General features: G+C 37.1%; 1 protein-coding gene across 1 annotated transcript in view; it reads right to left on the bottom strand.

Moving 5' to 3' along the window:
- LOC110319677 (putative ankyrin repeat domain-containing protein 19) overlaps window positions 1-17115 on the bottom strand; it is a 44843-nt gene that overhangs the window by 10602 nt on the left and 17126 nt on the right. Inside the window, exons 6-8 of the mRNA XM_021195191.1 lie at window positions 14754-14815; window positions 8714-8744; window positions 4827-4875 (exon numbers count right to left, since the gene is read on the bottom strand). Coding sequence (XP_021050850.1) covers window positions 4827-4875; window positions 8714-8744; window positions 14754-14815 — 142 coding nt within the window. The remainder of the gene's footprint in view (window positions 1-4826; window positions 4876-8713; window positions 8745-14753; window positions 14816-17115) is intronic.

Raw genomic sequence — 17115 nt, 5'->3', positions numbered from 1 at the left:
GTTTATCTATCTTGTTGATTTTCTCAAAGAACCAGCTCCTGGTTTGATTGATTCTTTAAATAGTTCTTTTTGCTTCCACTTGGTTGATTATAGCCCTGAGTTGATTATTTCCTGCCTTCTAATCCTCTTGGGTGAATTTGCTTCATTTTGTTCTAGAGCTTTTAGGTGTGTTTTCAGGCTGCTAGTGTATGCTCTCTCTAGTTTCTTTTTGGAGGCACTCAGGACTATGAGTTTTCCTCTTAGGACTGCTTTCATTGTGTCCCATAAATTTGAGTATGTTGTGGCTTCATTTTCATTTAACTCTACAAAGTCTTTAATTTATTTCTTCCTTGACCAAGGTATCATTGAGGAGAGTGTTGTTCAGTTTCCAAGTGAATGTTGGCTTTATATTATTTATGTTGTTATTGAGGATCAGTCTTAGACCATTGTGGTCTGATAGGATGCATGGGATTATTTCAATATTTTTGTAACTGTGGAGGCCTGTTTTGTGACTGATTATATGGTCAGTTTTGGAGAAGGTACCATGAGGTGCTGAGAAAAAGGTATACACTTTTGTTTTAGGATAAAATGTTCTGTCGATATCAGTTAAATCCTTTTGTTTCATAACTTTTGTTAGTTTTAATATGTCTCTGTTTAGTTTCTGTTTCCTGGATCTGACCAATGATGAGAGTGGGATGTTGAAGTCTCCCACTATGATGAAATAAAAAAATGGCTATAAAATACTTTAAATATTGAATATGCTTAACTATCAGGGAAATGCGAATGAAGGCTACTTTATGATTTTATCTTACCACAGTCAGAACACCGAAAATCCAAAAAACAAATAATGACACATCCTGGTGTGGAGGTGGCAAAGAGAACCACAGCTTCACTGCTGATATACTGGTGCCACCACTATAAAAAACACTATGGCAGTTCTTCAAAGAGCTAGAAAGAGATCTACAACATTATGAAGCTGTATGACTCTTGAGCATAGGTCCAAAGGTTTCTATGCTACTATAGAGATGCTAGCTTATACATGTTTATTGCTGCTCTATTTACAATAGTCAGGAAATAGAAATGCCCAAGATGCCTATCAACTTATGCATGGATAATGAGAATGCGGTACACTTAAACATTTAGATATTGTTTTGAAAGAAATGTGGAATTTCCACAGGAAAATGAATGGAGCTGGAAACAATCATTCTGTGTGAGGTAACCCAGATCCAGAAAGACAAATACTGCATGTTTTCTCTCATGTGTTAACGCTAACACTGGCTCTTCAGATATATTCCATTTGTAGTTTTCATAGATGTCAGAAAGTAGGTTAGGAAGTATGGATGTGGGAGGACCTCAGGGGAGGGGAGATAGAACACAGTGGTATAGAATGTTAAAGGAAATAATAGAGAAAGCAGGACTAAATTAGTGTGGGAAAAGGCAGAATGGCAGGGATTATGTTGGTAGGGTAAATAAAGTTTTGAGAAAGTCATGAAAACCTACTGTAGAAGACTCCTAAAATATATACAATGTAAAATGTATATACATTTAAAATGAAGAAACAATTTAAATGAAGTTACCCAACAATAGGCCAACAATACCCTCTTAGATACCACAGGCTAGCTAATAAAAATCTCAGTGATAGAAATAGGTTACCTCTTTTTGAGTTGTTGGCCAATGAGGTGCCACAGACCCCAAATAATACAGGCTATAGCCAATGCTCATGGTTTCCCTCTAGTACTTAATGGTAAGACTGTATTGATGAAGAAACAATTTAAATGAAGTTACCCAACAATAGGCCAACAATACCCTCCTAGATACCACAGGCTAGCTAATAAAAATCTCAGTGATAGAAATAGGTTACTACTTTTTGAGTTGTTGGCCAATGAGGTGCCACAGACCCAAAATACTACAGGCTATAGCCAATGCTCAAGGTTTCCCTCTAGTACTTAATGGTAAGACTGTATTGATGAAAACACCAAATACTTTAGTGATAGAATGTAAAGAAATCAGCTGGTATTCACCTGGATGCTACATTCCTACTACCTAACTTTCATAGTGCAGAGGAAAAAATAATCACTAATCGTATCCAGACGTGAACACTACAACATAACCAACCTGGCAAGACATGCCCTTTGGTATAATAGTGGCATGAAAATCATAGAAGGAATCAATCATGGGATGATTGAATTTAAGGCCTACCACAGGTTAAAACCCCTACATGGTACCAATATTTGGCTAAGAACCTGTGACTAGATTGGTCACAGAGAATCACCTAATACTCTTTTTCTGCTAAATTGGTAGAGTATTAAACTAATGGCTAAAGATTTTTCATTGCACACATAGATTAATGCATGTCTTAGTTAGGGTTTCCATTGCTGTAAAGAAACACTTATAAAGGACAACATTTAATTGGGGCTGGCTTACAGTTTCGGAGGTTCAGTCCACTGTAATCATGGCAAGAAGCATGGCAGTGTCCAGGCTGACATGGCGCTGGTGAAGGAATTGGAAGTTCTACATCTAGATCCAAAGGCAGCCAGGAGGGGACTGGCCTCTGCGGGCAATCAGGAGGGGACTGGCCTCTGCAGGCAGCCAGGAGGGGACAGGCCTCTGCAGGCAGCCAGGAGGGGACTGGCCTCTGCAGGCAGCCAGGAGAGGGCTGGCCTCTGCAGGCAGCCAGGAGGAGGCTCTCTTTTCTGTACTGGCCAGAGCTTAAGTATTAGGAGCCCTTAAAGCTGGTCTACACAGTGACACACTTCCTCCAACAAGGCGGTATTTATTCCAACAAGGCCACACCTTCTAATAGTGTCACTTCTGTGGGTCAAGCATATTCTACCCACCACAGTGCATCTCTTGGTACTCACCAAAAAAGCTTCTTTTGCTGTAGATAGTAATTAATACAGAGACCTACAGCTGGCCAAGGTCCAGAGAATACAAGATGGCAGAATCATCAGGCCTAACAAGGACTTCTATATCATAGGTTCCCCCCTCAGTCTTAGGGATCTTTGTGGCAGAAGTGGCAGAAAGATTATAAGAGCAACGAGTGATGGATGATTACAAGGAAACTGTTTTTCAGACACAGCAGAGCAGTTGAACATATGTACTACAGTAGTTGAAACATCATACAAAAGCCTGAACAACCTCAAGCCACAAAATGTCCCAGTATGTTGAGGGAAAGTTGGCATAAAGTTCTATCCACAGCTAAGGAATTATAAGCAACTGTTAAGTTCTGAGAGAGGAAGTAAAGTCCAGGGTGGGTAACCATGCTCCAGTAAAAGGCCACATCCCAGAGTATATGGGCAGCATCAACTGTAAAAGACCACATCCCAGAGTATATGGGCAGCGTCAACTGTAAAAGGCCACATTCCAGAGTACATGGGCAGAATAAACTGTACTTAATGAGGTTTATCTTTAGTTTTGTTTGTTCGTTTGTTCATTTGTTTTTAGAGGACCTGAAATTGGATAGTTATTAAAGTGGAGATGAATCTGAGATGAATTAGGTGAGCAAGTAAAAATGATCAAATAGATTATTCAAGATTCTCAAAGAACTAATAAAAATGAGGGAATACTTTCTAAACAGAATGTAACATTTACCTTCCACTTGTTTATTTACTATATATTTACTTTTATGATCTTCAACCTCAAGTTGAACCTCAACACATATCTATGAAAGAGTCTCAGAGAGATTCCTGATAAAATTGATATCAATAAAGTTTCCATAAGATATCTCAATTTTGGATTTTGAATGTAATTAAACTTCAAGAGAAGAATTGCTAAAATTAGAATATTTCAATGCATAACCTCATACATATACTCTAGATTAAGCTTAATGTTTAATCTTCATGTGAGAACTGACTGAATATTAAACACAGAAGCAAAGAAAAAAACACTCATAGATAAATGCTCATGTATACATTTCAACAAAGGAGTTAGCTTTACAAGTTATACTACTGATTTCCTACCAAAACTAAAATGAAATTTTTAAATCAACATTTATATTAGTGCTTACATCTTTTTGTTTTGTAGCCCTGGCTGTCTTCAAATTTACTCTGCTGATCAGACTATGCTCAAATTCAGAGATCCTCAAACTCAGAGATCCTCCTGTCTCTTTCTCCCAAGTTCTGGGATTAAAGGTGTGCACCACTATGCCAGTCAGCATGAATATCTTAACTTAGTATAAGTCATGAAAATATCAAAGACTTCTATTGTAAAGACATCAATTTCATATGAAAAAGCTGGGGTCGAGAAGGACACCAATGTATGTTACATTGGGTCCAATGAGAATATTTTGGAATTAGTGTCATATAGGTGAACAGGGTTTACATAAATTGTTTTTGTAAGAAAACTATTGATAATGTATGGGCAACACAAGCTGGACTCTATGGGTTTAAAAGCCAAGGCATAAGGAATAGGGGAAGGGGAATGGAGGATGGGAATAGTTCAACAGGTAAAACACGCCTGCTGGCAAGCATGACAATCTGAGTTTGATCCATGGGCTTCCCTTTAATGCCTAAGGTCTACAAGATGGAAGGAGAGAACTGAATCTAGCAAGTTATCTTCCTCCCTCCTCATGAGAGCACACACACACATACACACACTCAATCAATCAATATAAATCAATACATTTAATTTTTAAGATTAAAAAAGGCAAATGATTGGGTAGAGAAGTAGGTGTAGTCCTCAGCAGAATTTAGGACGGGGGATAAATATGATTAAAATTCATTGTATGAAATTCTCTAAAAATTAATTAAATGAGAAAGAGAGTAATGATTATTAAATCTTAAGTAAGAAATGAGTATTAAATCCTAAGATCAGCAATGAGTACGTGTCCCAGGACCAGCATTACGAACCTCATTTGCCGTAGGTGAGGTCACTTCAGCATCAGCTTTGTTGATAGGCCTTCAGAGCAAAAGATACAGCAATGTGTGTAAGTATGAATCTTTAAATGTTATAAGAGATCATCTCTCTACATAATTATACTTCTTTACTTTGTTACTCTAATTTGACTTACGTGTTTAAACCACCTTTAGTTAACTATTCCTGCTTCCACCTATCCTGATCTAATAACTGATCGATGGTATATTACTTATAGTTTCATATTGTCACAATATTTTGACAGCACCTTGGAGATACTTTGCATTTAAATCTGCCTACTCTGGAGGAAATGAGCTAAAATTCACAGAAATGAAACAAATCTGACAGCATAAAACACATTGCAGTGATGAGCTCTTCCCTCTCCATCCTCTAGCTCTGGAGCAAACACCAAGCTTTATTATTCAAGTGTGGTACATTTGTTTCTTAATTATAGAATATACATTGAAAAGAACCCATTGCAAGGCTGAGGAGATGGCTCAGTTGTTATGAGCACTTACTGCTCTTTTGAGGGGCCCAAATTTGTTCTTAGCACTCATGCCAGGTGGCTCACAATGACATGAAATTTCAGCTCGTCAAGGGTACTCTGCCATCCACCAGAACTGCACAAACATGTACACACACACACACACACACACACACACACACACACTTTAAAAACAATTTAAATCCATTACTTCTCTTTGTCTGAAAAGAATAGTAGAGGGATTCTTCTGAGGCATTTTAAAATGTTGAGAGATAAATTTGTAAATTCCAAGAATATGTTTACAGTTAATCCTAAAAATATTTTTCACGGAAAGGTTGAAGCATTGAAAATTATATTACTAGTACTAGAACACAGAGGCTATAAAGGGAAGGGAATACCTGGGGCCAGAGGTTTAAGTAGAGGAGAGGGGGATGAGGAAAGAATGGGCAATACACTAAGTATGTTTGAAAGCCATGTAGAAGAACACCCTTTGACTAGCTTCATATATTTATGTATGTGTATAAAATATTTATTTTATTAGTTTTGTTTATGTGTAGGTATGAGTAACTTTGTGTTGGCATGTGCACATGAGTATAGATGCCAGCAGAGGTCAAAAGAGAATAACAGATTCTCTAGAGCTGGAGTTACAGGCAGCTGTGAGCCATCTCACATAGATGTCAAGTATCAAACTCCGGTCCTCTGGAAGAGCAGTATATGATCTTAACTACTGATCCATCCCTCCAGCATATAACTTTGGCGGGGGGGAAGAGGGAGAGGGAGAGGGAGAGGGAGAGAGACAGAGAGATATTTTAATGGAGTTGAGTTGTATAGAGGCTAAAGGTTATCAAACCAAAATCCCAACTCTGTGTGTGTAATTCTTCCCCTGGAGTTGTTGGTCAAAGGAATTCCAGAGACACCCCAACAAAAAAATAAAACTGCTGCTATTAATCTCAGTGTGCCCACCAGAAGTGGGTGTAAGACTTCATTGCTGAAGACACCACGTAATGTAGTCACAAGGAACACCACATACTGTGATCACAGGGAATGAAGAAATCAAACTGACTTCCTTCTTCCTAACTAGCTTTCATAGTACTATGCAGGCAGTAAGGTAAGAAAAGTAAAAGTCGTACCCAGCTGTGAACAACATATTGTGGGCAACAATAATTAACAGCCAGGCAAGACGATATGGCTGTGCATAAAATAATGCTACAAATGCTATGAGTAAACAAACAGAGTTCTGATTTATTGAAGCTCCTCACAGGAAGAAATGTATGTATAAATTCAGCAAATGATTCATTGCTGGGAAGCTCATAGGCCCTAGAGGAGAACCCCTCTACTATTAGTTTGCTGAGAGTGCAATGTATCAGGCTTCCTTGTAAATATTTGTCTCTAGACCCATAGGAAAGTGCAGTTCTTGGTTTCCTTCAGAAAAGTGTCGTTTTACAAAGGACCACTGGTTGATATAGACACTCACACATGGTCAAATTGCAGAGAGTATGTATCTGTGGAGTGCTCAGGCTTACATGAGACATCTTAAACACAGTCCCTACACCAAAGGCTCAGGGAATAAAGAACAAGAGGGCACAGAAAGACTATAAAAGCCAGAGATTAGTGAGGACTACAACCAACAGTGTTTGGTGGACATGAGACCATTGAACTCATGAACTCACAGCAGCTGGGTGCTAACTGTTAAGTTCAAGAGCCCTTTGCCAACCAATTATAAACCTTGACCATATATGTACATAAGAAGAACAGCAGTGAGTTGGAAAAGAAGTGTCATTGAGGGGACACCAGCGCAGTGTACATAAGGGACTCTAATCCACTCTCTATAAAATGAGGTCAAGTAAATCATGCAGCATCCCTAGTTTCTATAGAGCCATTCTCCAGTGTCTTGAGTGATATTAACAATTTTCAAAGGGAATTTTATCAATTCCCAGTACTAAGAAAACAAAAGGAAAAAAATGTCAGAATTACATCGAACCCCTGATGCTCACATCCCTTTATATAGAACCATTCAAGGTCTCATGTCTATAGTTTTGTGTTATCTTTATTGGACTTATCATAAAACCAGGATACTGATATCTGCTCTAAATTCCCATTCCTTTGAATTAAATCCAATATTGTTCTTTTCCAAATTTACCTTGCCCCATTTATTCCATCATTAACCTCTGCCTTTTCAACCATTTGCTAATTTCATCTTACAATGGGATGGCTACACTCATTGATCCATTCTATTATAAAACATTCACCCATAAACTGGTAAATAGGATAACTGGCCTTAGAATTAATTAATGTGAGTTTCATGTTTACGATACCCAGAGATACTACTTTAGTATCTGCAAGTCTAAAATTCTCCATCACAACTGCCACTTGTTCTGTGATATAAGCTCAGGTTAATGAGCTACATGCCAGTTTGTTAGCTTCCAAAGATTACTTAAAATCTTGAAATCCTTGTGCTTTTTTCCCCTCTATAAGCTTGAAAAAGTGTCATGAACCAAAGTAAAAATAAGCTAGGCAGTAGTAGGGCACACCCTTAATCCCAGCACTCAAGAGGCAGAAGGAGGTGGAGCTCTGTGAGTTTGAGGCCAGCCTGTTCTCACAGTGAGTTCCAGGACATCTAGGGCTAGACAGAGAAACCCTGTCTCAAAAACAAACAAAAGAGGAGGGGAAGTATGAAATTAGAAAAAAGTGCAGTTGTAGAAAAAGGAAAAGAAGAAAAGGAAGACTATTTTCCTAGTCTGGGACAAATGTTTGCAACAAAGGCCAACTAAGGAATTAGTGTGTCAAGTTTAAATCTCGATCTATATGCACATTGCACATGCAGTCACTGTGCACTTCCAGGAAAGCATTCCTCCCACAGTATTTCTCCATATTACTATGTACCACATGTGATTTCATACCACCCTTAAGTGAGATCTGTCCAAAAAAAACGTTGGTGCAATAAAAGATACTTTTTAACAATATTTTTTAAAGCATTAAGATACATTCTTGGATTATAGCTGTGTTTCTTAGGCAATTTCTAAAGCATATTTAACATAAAATCATAATTGGTTTTCTGAATTGACTTTATATGTATCTATTTCTTGTATACGAAGATAAACAAGATAATTCATTATAGAACGAGGTAGTTTGACATTTACATCATGGGCTGAATACTTGTTAATCATGACTTCATAGAACAGTTAATCAGACCCTGAATGGTGGTTGCTTAATTAATAAAAAAAAAATCATAAGAGCACAGGTCCTTTTGCACACATGTTGCAACAACTATAATAAAGAACATGTTTTAAACATACAACATGGAATTAAGGACAAAGTAGAGCAACACAAAGTTTCCTTTCATCCCATTCTATAATCAGTTGATTATATTACATTCTTTCTTAAATTCACAAGTCCTACCTGATTGAAGAGTTTTCAGAACTCTGAAATGCTAACAAAGAAAAGATACAAGTTACCTCGTGTAGATAAAATAATACTATTAAGTATTTAAAAGTGCAGTATTGAGTGTGAGAACATTCTTCTGTCAATAAGAATTATAGTACTTATGAGCAAGTGGTGTATTAAAGGTTATTTCTCCTTGTCATTATTGTATACAAGAAAATGGAATATGTCAAAATGTGATGCTTTCCAGTAGTTTGCCATGTATCACAACCACAATCCCAGCTGAGCACAAAAGACTGACAGAGTGTCAGTCTTTTAATGGTGTCATTAGCAGAATAAGTTTCTTCCATAAACTGGCAGTGTCATACAAACAGCTTAATTTTCTAAACTAATTACACAAGGAATAACTATAAGAAGAAATTAATTCTCTTTTGTCTTGACACAACAGAATCTCTTTAGAAATTCACCCAAACTATTTAGTTGAAGGTAAAATGCTCTTATCACAAGAAAGCCTACCATCTGGTCATTACACTGTGTAGTAGAGCAAAACACAGAACAGGACAAGGGCTCATCTGAGTTGGTTTAAATAAAAATGCCCCCCATAGGCCCAGATGGAGATGTGCTTTGTTGAAGCAGGTATGGTTGGAAGAAGTGTGTCATTGTGGTAATGGGTTTTGAGGTCTCAGTGCTCAAGTGAATTCTCCTTCTCTCCTCCCTGTGGATCAAGATGTAGAACTCTCAGCTTCTCCAGCACCATGTCTACCTGCACACTGCCATTCTTCCCACCATGATGATAATGGACTAAACCTCTGAACTGTAAGCCACACCAATTAAATGCTTTCTTTTTATGAGTTGCCATGGTCATGGTGTCTCTTCACAGCAATAAAAACTGTAAGACAACATCAAAACATTTTACAGGCTGCCAGTGGAGATATATGTGGCTGAATCTTGCTAATCCTCCTCAATCCTTCTCAAAATCAGCCTCACTCAATTCTTACTACTATCTCATTCTTCCCTTTGGTGAAAATATGGTTGAAGACTACTGGATATTTTGTCTCTCATAGAAGTCTTTATCATAAATACTCTTTGAGAAGTCTGGTAGAATACTGCTGAGGCTCCACCTGGCCCTGGGCTTCTTTTAGTTGGAAGGCTTTTATTACTGTCTCAATATCCTTCTTTGTTATAAGTCTGAACTATTTAGTTTTCTATTGCTGTTATAAAACACCATGGCCAAGGCAATTCATAGAAGGAAGGGTTTTCTAGGGTTTATAATTCCAGACAGATAAGGGCCAATGACCATCATGCCAGGGAGGCATGGTAATAGGGAGGTATATAGAGACTGGAGTCACAAGCTGAGAGCTCATATTTTGAATCACTAGAGTGAAGCAGAAACAGCAAACTGGAAATGGGGCTCATCTGCTAAGCTCTCAAAACCCACCTCCGGTGACACACTTCCTTTAAGAAGTCATATCCCCTAAACATCCCCCAACACAACCACCAACTAGTGACTAAGGTCAAATAAATGCATATGTGGGGAACATCCTCAGTCAGATCACAGGGTCTATTTTAAGCTGTTGGTCTCTTCGTGGTTTAACTTTAGTAAAATGAATACACTTTGTTTAGGTTTTCCTATTTAAGGAAATATATGTTGTAAAGTATTTCCCTATATTTTGAATTTCTTTGATGTCTCTTATAATATTTCTCTGTTTACTTCTCTGTTAAATTGAGTCATCTCTTTCTTTCTTTTGGTTAATTTGGTAAATTGGACCAAAATCTTAATTATCTTCTCAAAAATTCACCACTTAGATTTTGTCCCACTCCTGGCTCCCATTATGATGTCTACAAGCTGTCAACTTCTGCATCTCCATGTCTCATGTCAAAACATTCTTCAGATATCTAACTCATTTCAGCTTTGTTGAGTGCAACACACTTCTCTTTCTTGAGCTGGTTCCAAACCCAATCCACAGCTTTCCTCTGGATGTATGCCATGACTTTGGTAGCTCCAGCAACTAGGAGTCTCGAACACAATCTAGGCTTCATCTTCACAGCTTCACACAATGGCCTCCCTGAGCCTTCATCTAGGGACACTTTTGACATATGCCTGCAGCTTTCCTTAGCCTACAGTACTGCCTTTTATATCCTTGATTCTAAAGCCAGAACCACATGGCTGAAATTGCTCAAGGTTTGCTGCTTGATGGGGCTGGAACTTGGACCCATCCATCAATCACATTTATATCAGCTTTCTGCTGGTGAGGATTTTCTTCAGTGCTGAAGCTTCTCCTTCAATTCCTTTCACAAGTTGGAACCTTACCTAAAGGTAGGAGTAGGGAATCTTGCCCTAGTCACCACTCTTTCTTCCATGTAGCATCCTGTATTTAAACTTTTTATAACCTTGAGCACTGGACTTAGCTCCATTATGGAATCTTCTGCACCTGAGATTCTCTCTTCCATCTCTTGTATTCTGTTGGTGATGGTAACATCTATGGATTTTAATCTCTTTCCTACTTTTTCCACCTCCAGAGTTCTGTCTCCCTATGTGATTTCTTTGTTTCTACTTCCATTTTTAAATCCTGGTTGGTTTGGTTATATTTTCCGGTATTTCTGTAAGGGATTTTTGTGTTTCCTCTTTAAGGGATTCTACCTGTTTAGCTGTGTTCTCCAGTGTTCCTTTTTTTTTTTCTTTTTCTTTTTTTTTCAATTTTTTTCTAGATATCTAATCTTTTTTTCAATTTTTTATTAGATATTTTCATCAATTACATTTCAAATGTTATCTCGAAAGTCAACTATACCCTCCACTAGCCCTGCTCCCATACCCACTCACTTCCACTTCTTGTCCCTGGCATTTCCCTGTACGGGGCATACAAAGTTAGACCAAGGGGTCTCTCTTCCCAATGATGGCCAATGAGGCCATCTCCTGCTACATATGCAACTCTCCCTACATCCTCACCAGCATCTGCTGTCACCTAAATTTTTGATCTTAGCCATTCTGACTGGTATGAGGTGAAGCCTCAGGGTTGTTTTGATTTGCATTTCCCTGATGATTAAGGATGTTGAACATTTTTACAAGTGCTTCTCAGCCCTTAGCTATTCCTCAATTGAGAATTCTTTGTTTAGTTCTGTACCCCATTTTTAATGGGGTTATTTGATTTTCTGGAGTCCAGTTTCTTGTGCTCTTTATATATATTGGATATTAGTCCCCTATCAGATTTGGAATTGGTAAAAATCCTTTCCAAATCTGTTGGTGGCCTTTTTGTCTTATTGACAGTATCATTTGCCTTACAGAAAGAAGCTTTACAATTTTATGAGGTGCCATTTGTCGATTCTTGATCTTACAGCACAAGCCATTGCTGTTCTGTTCAGAAATTTTTCCCCTGTGCCCATATCCTTGAGGCTTTCCTCCACTTTCTCCTCTATAAGTTTCAGTGTCTCTGGTTTTATGTGGAGGTCTTTGATCCACTTAGTCTTGAGCTTTGTACAATGATATAAGAATTGTTCAATTTGCATTCTTCTACATGATAACCGTCAGTTGTGCCAGCACCATTTGTTGAAAATGCTGTCTTTTTTTCCACTGGATGATTTTAGCTCCCTTGTCAAAGATCAAGTGACCATAGGTGTGTGTGTTCATTTCTGGGTCTTCAATTATATTCCATTGATCTACCTGTCTGTTGCTGTACCAGTACCATGAAGTTTTTATCACAATTGCTTTGCAGTACAGCTTTTAGTCAGGCATGGTGATTCCCCTCGGGGGTTCTTTTATTGTTGAGAATAGTTTTTGCTATCCTAGGTTTTTTGTTATTCCAGATGAATTTGCAAATTTCCCTTTCTAACACGTTGAAGAATTGAGTTGGAATTTTGATAGGGATTGCATTGAATCTGTAGATTNCTTTTGGCAAGATAGACATTTTCACAATGTTGATCCTGCCAATCCATGAGCATGGAAGATCTTTCCATCTTCTGAGATCTTCCTCTATTTCTTTTTTCAGAGACTTGAAGTTCTTGTCATAAAGATTTTTCACTTCCTTAGTTAGAGTCACACTAACATATTTTATATTTTTGTGACTATTGTGAAGGGTGTTGTTTCCCTAATTTCTTTCTCATCCTCTTTATCCTTTGTGTAGAGAAAGGCCACTGAATTGTTTGAGTTAATTTTATATCCAGGTACCGCACTGAAGCTGTTTATCAGGTTTAGGAGTTCTCTGGTGGAATTTATAGTGTCACTTACATATACTATCATATCATATCATCTGCAAATAGTGAAATTTTGATTTCTTCCTTTCCAATTTGTATCCCCTTGATATTGTTTTGTTGTCTAATTGCTCTGGCTAGGACTTCAAGTACTATATTAAATAGGTAGAGAGAAAGTCTTGTCTAGTCCCTGATTTTATTGGGATTGCTTCAAGTTACTCTCCATTTAGTTTGATGTTGGCTACTGGTTTGCTGTATATTGCTTTTATTATGTTAGGTATGGACCTTGAATTCCTGATCTTTCCAAGACTTTTATTATGCATGGGTGTTGGATTATTGTCAAATGCTTTCTCGGCATCTAACAAGATGATAGTGTGATTTTTGTCTTTGAGTTTGTTTATATAGTGGATTACGTTGATGGNTTTCCATATATTAAACCATCCCTGCATCCCTGGGATGAAGCCTACTTGGTCATGATGGATGATAGTCTTGATGTGTTCTTAAATTCGGTTTGTGAGGATTTTTTATGATAATACACAGAAATATAGTAAAATATAGAAATATAGGAAAATAGTGTTTCCATGCTTTCTTTCTCAGAGTGTTTTGTTGTTGGCACATAGAAAAGCTACTGAACTTCATAAGTTGGTTTTCGTATCCTGCCACTTTGCTAAAATCGTTGATCACTTCTAGAAATATTCTGGTGGAATTTTGGGGGTCTCTTACGTATAATGAAATGTTGTCTTCAGATAGGAACAATTTAACTTCTTTTCCTATTTGTATGCCTTTAGTTTCTTTTTCTTGTTTCATTATATTTACTAGTTCTTCAAGCACTATATTGAAAATGTATGGGGATAATGGACACCCCTGTCTCATTCCTGGTTTTAAAGAATTGTTTTGAGTAGCTAGTGGGTTTCAGCACTTACCTAGAATGGGATTCTGGATTCAATCCCCTGGCAAAAATTAATGATGTTTTAATGAAATATACATTTAGTCAGCCTAGTATATCTGTGTATTATCATAAGAGTTAGTCACATAAAGTGGAGATATTTAGAAATTACAGACTTGATCCTATGCAGGTCCCACTCCTACCTGAAGAGCTATTGGCATTTATGGCTTCTTTTGGAGAAAGAGTCAGTTTTCCTCAGGGATGTTGGCTCTAAGAAGCTACCCATCTCTAGTAGATAGTACCACACCCATGCATGTATAACAGCACTACATGGACTCATTGGATATTGAAAGAGGAAAAGGGCACACATGAAACTGGAAAGGGAAAATTACGGATATTACAGGTGGGGAATTGGAGTGGAAAAATAGGAAGTGTGTTTGATAAAAATATAGTATATTCATGTGCAACTATTAGAAAAATTATACAAAACCACAGAAATAGTAAATGAGTATTATAGTATAGATTGGATAGTTTGAAAACAGAGAAAGTCGAGTGTTTTTACTGACAACAAAGGAAAGAAAACAACAACATGCTTTAGTATTATTCATGTTTGTGACACATACTGCCAAGTAAATAATATTCAACTATGTGATACAATATATTCTTATAAACAATTAAAACCCATTTTATAACATGCCCAATTTGTTACAATGTGATGGTTACTATAACATATACTAATTTTGAGATGTTTTATATATATATATAAAAGGACATATAGTATTTTAAGTGCCAAAATTAATCCACTTTTCTCCTCAAACAATGCCATTTCAGATTGAAATTTTCATATAATTAATTTCTTCATAACTCCGAACTCTAAACAAGAAAGAAAAAAGTAAAGGCAACTTACAGGTGGTTTTGAAAACTTTTAGAGTTAGAACTTCCCTATTCTGATATTACTTCTGGAATACAATTACCAAGAGATCTTACCTCGATTTGTCTTTCTTAAGCTTTGTATCAGGTTATACTTGTACTCCAAAAGTATTGTCCTCCTGCCATATACAAAAGAGTGGCACATGTAATCATTACTTTAAAATTGATATGAAAACCTGAAACAGTTTCAGGCAGAATCAGGGTGTGTTGGTATTGTCTTCAGAACTGTGAATTTGAGCATATTTTTAATAAGCTTTTACTTAAATAAAGAAATTACAAAGAAATGGTAATGAATGAAGGCAGCACATGTTGTATTAGTTACTTTTCTCTTATTGTAATAAAATACTACATCCAAGAGAGCTGATAGAAAGAAAGGTTGATTATGGCTTATAGATACAAAGAAATGAGTGTCCATTGTGGTGGAAACAGATGCAGAGATTCACAGCCAGACGTTAGTTATGTGAGATAGTCTAAATGAGGGGTCTCCATCAAGTCCCTCCTCTCAGAGTTCAGGGAATCCCACGGAAGAGAAGGTGGAAAACTCTAAAAGCCAGAGTGGATGGAGGGCACTGAAGAACAAGGCCCTCTCAATCAACTAAGCAAGGCACATATAAGCTCACAGAGACTAAACAGCAAGCCCCTGGCCTACATGGTCTGCACCAGGTCCTCTTTGCATATATTATAGCTATTAGCTTAGTACTTCTATGGGACTCCTGACTGAGAGAAAGGGTGGTTCTCTGACTATTGTGCCTCTTCTTGGTAAACTATTCCTCATGTTCAGTTGCCATGTCTGACATTACTAAATTGTGTTTGCTTCATCTTACTTTATTTTATTTTGTCATATTTGGTTCTTATCTATTAGAAACATGTTTTTTTCCTAATGATAGACAGAAGGGGAGTGCAGCCATAGGGGAAGGTAGGTGGGAACGAACTAGGAGGAGTAGAGGGAAAGAAAACTGCAATCAGGATATATTATGCAAGAAAAGAATCTATTTTCTTTTTCTCAAATTAATAACCATGTGCTTATTAATCTTATAGGTAAAATTCAAGGCTTTTTCAGTGTTAGAAACTCTATTAGCATAAGGTTAATAAATCAAAATACAAAAAGCATGATATTATCAATAGATGATGGAAAAGTTTTAGATAAAATCTAGAAGTGGTTCTTTTTAAAATAAAACTAAGTCAAAACAAGAAAGAACCATATACACAGAGAGAGAGTTGGAGCAGTAATTGTTTGGTCACTCCCACAAGTTTTGTACCACCATTGTCCCAGCACATTTTGCAGGCAGGACAGATTGTAGGTCAAAGGTTTTATGGCTGGGTTGATGTCCTAGTCTCACTGCATATATATACACATATATACACATATATATGTGTGTGTCTGTGTGTGTACAAGAATATGTCATATATAAAATATTCTTTGAAACATTGACGCAGCACTCCTAAATAGTGAGAATTTCATTTAAAATCAGGAGCATATAAACAGTCCATATAATCTCATAATTACTAATCAAAATTATTTAGACTTTTGATTTTGGAAGAAAATTGTGAAAAATTAGTTTTTTTCAATCTGTGATTATACGTACACAAAACCATGTGCCTATAGAGTATAAAATCTGAAGTGCATTTTGGTATGTAAATGAATGCAAGATTAGTATATAAACAACATAGGTATTATGATAAAAAAAAAAAAAGCTAAAAGTGTAGAATTGAGATTCTGATAACATGTGTTTGAATCTAGTTTGCCCATCCATTGTATCTGTATGGCAGGTTTTTGTTTCTTTTCCATTCTTTTCTCATAGATTACATCCCAACCCTCCATTCCCTCCCCCAGTCTCTCCACAACAAGGATCTATTTTCAATATAAGAAAAACATACATACCAAAACAAGAACCTAAATCTAACACCCACCTGACCCCAAAGAAGAGTCCTTCATGACAGGGAAGCACAGAAGCAAGTAGTAGGCATGGGGCAGAAGAACAAGAGGCTGAGAGCCCATATCTTCAAATATAGATAAAAAAGAGACAAGGTAAACTGGAATTCTCATGAGGGTTTTAATCTCAAAGCCTGATCCAGTGACATACTTCCTCCAGCAAGGCTACACCACTTTAGGCTCCCTAAACTATGCTACCAACTGGGAACCAAGTGTTCAAATGTCTAAGACTAAGGGAGACATTTCTCCTTCAAACCACAATCACCAACAGATTTGGAAGGTGGAGTCTTTTTATACATGATAAGACATTATGGCACTTATATTTGCCAAAATCAGGTAATTTGTTCAATGGCTTATGAGATAAAATTTGAAAATATACTGAAATCTTGAAGGACAGATTTATGTAGCTTGGAAAGTTTTTATCACTTGAGTGACTAATCGAAACAACCCTGAGATTTCACCTCACACCAGTCAGAATGGCTAAGA

The sequence above is a fragment of the Mus pahari genome, chromosome 3 (assembly GCF_900095145.1).
Source record: "Mus pahari chromosome 3, PAHARI_EIJ_v1.1, whole genome shotgun sequence".
NCBI classification, from domain to species: domain Eukaryota; kingdom Metazoa; phylum Chordata; class Mammalia; order Rodentia; family Muridae; genus Mus; species Mus pahari.
This window is presented reverse-complemented; position numbering and strand designations above follow the sequence as displayed.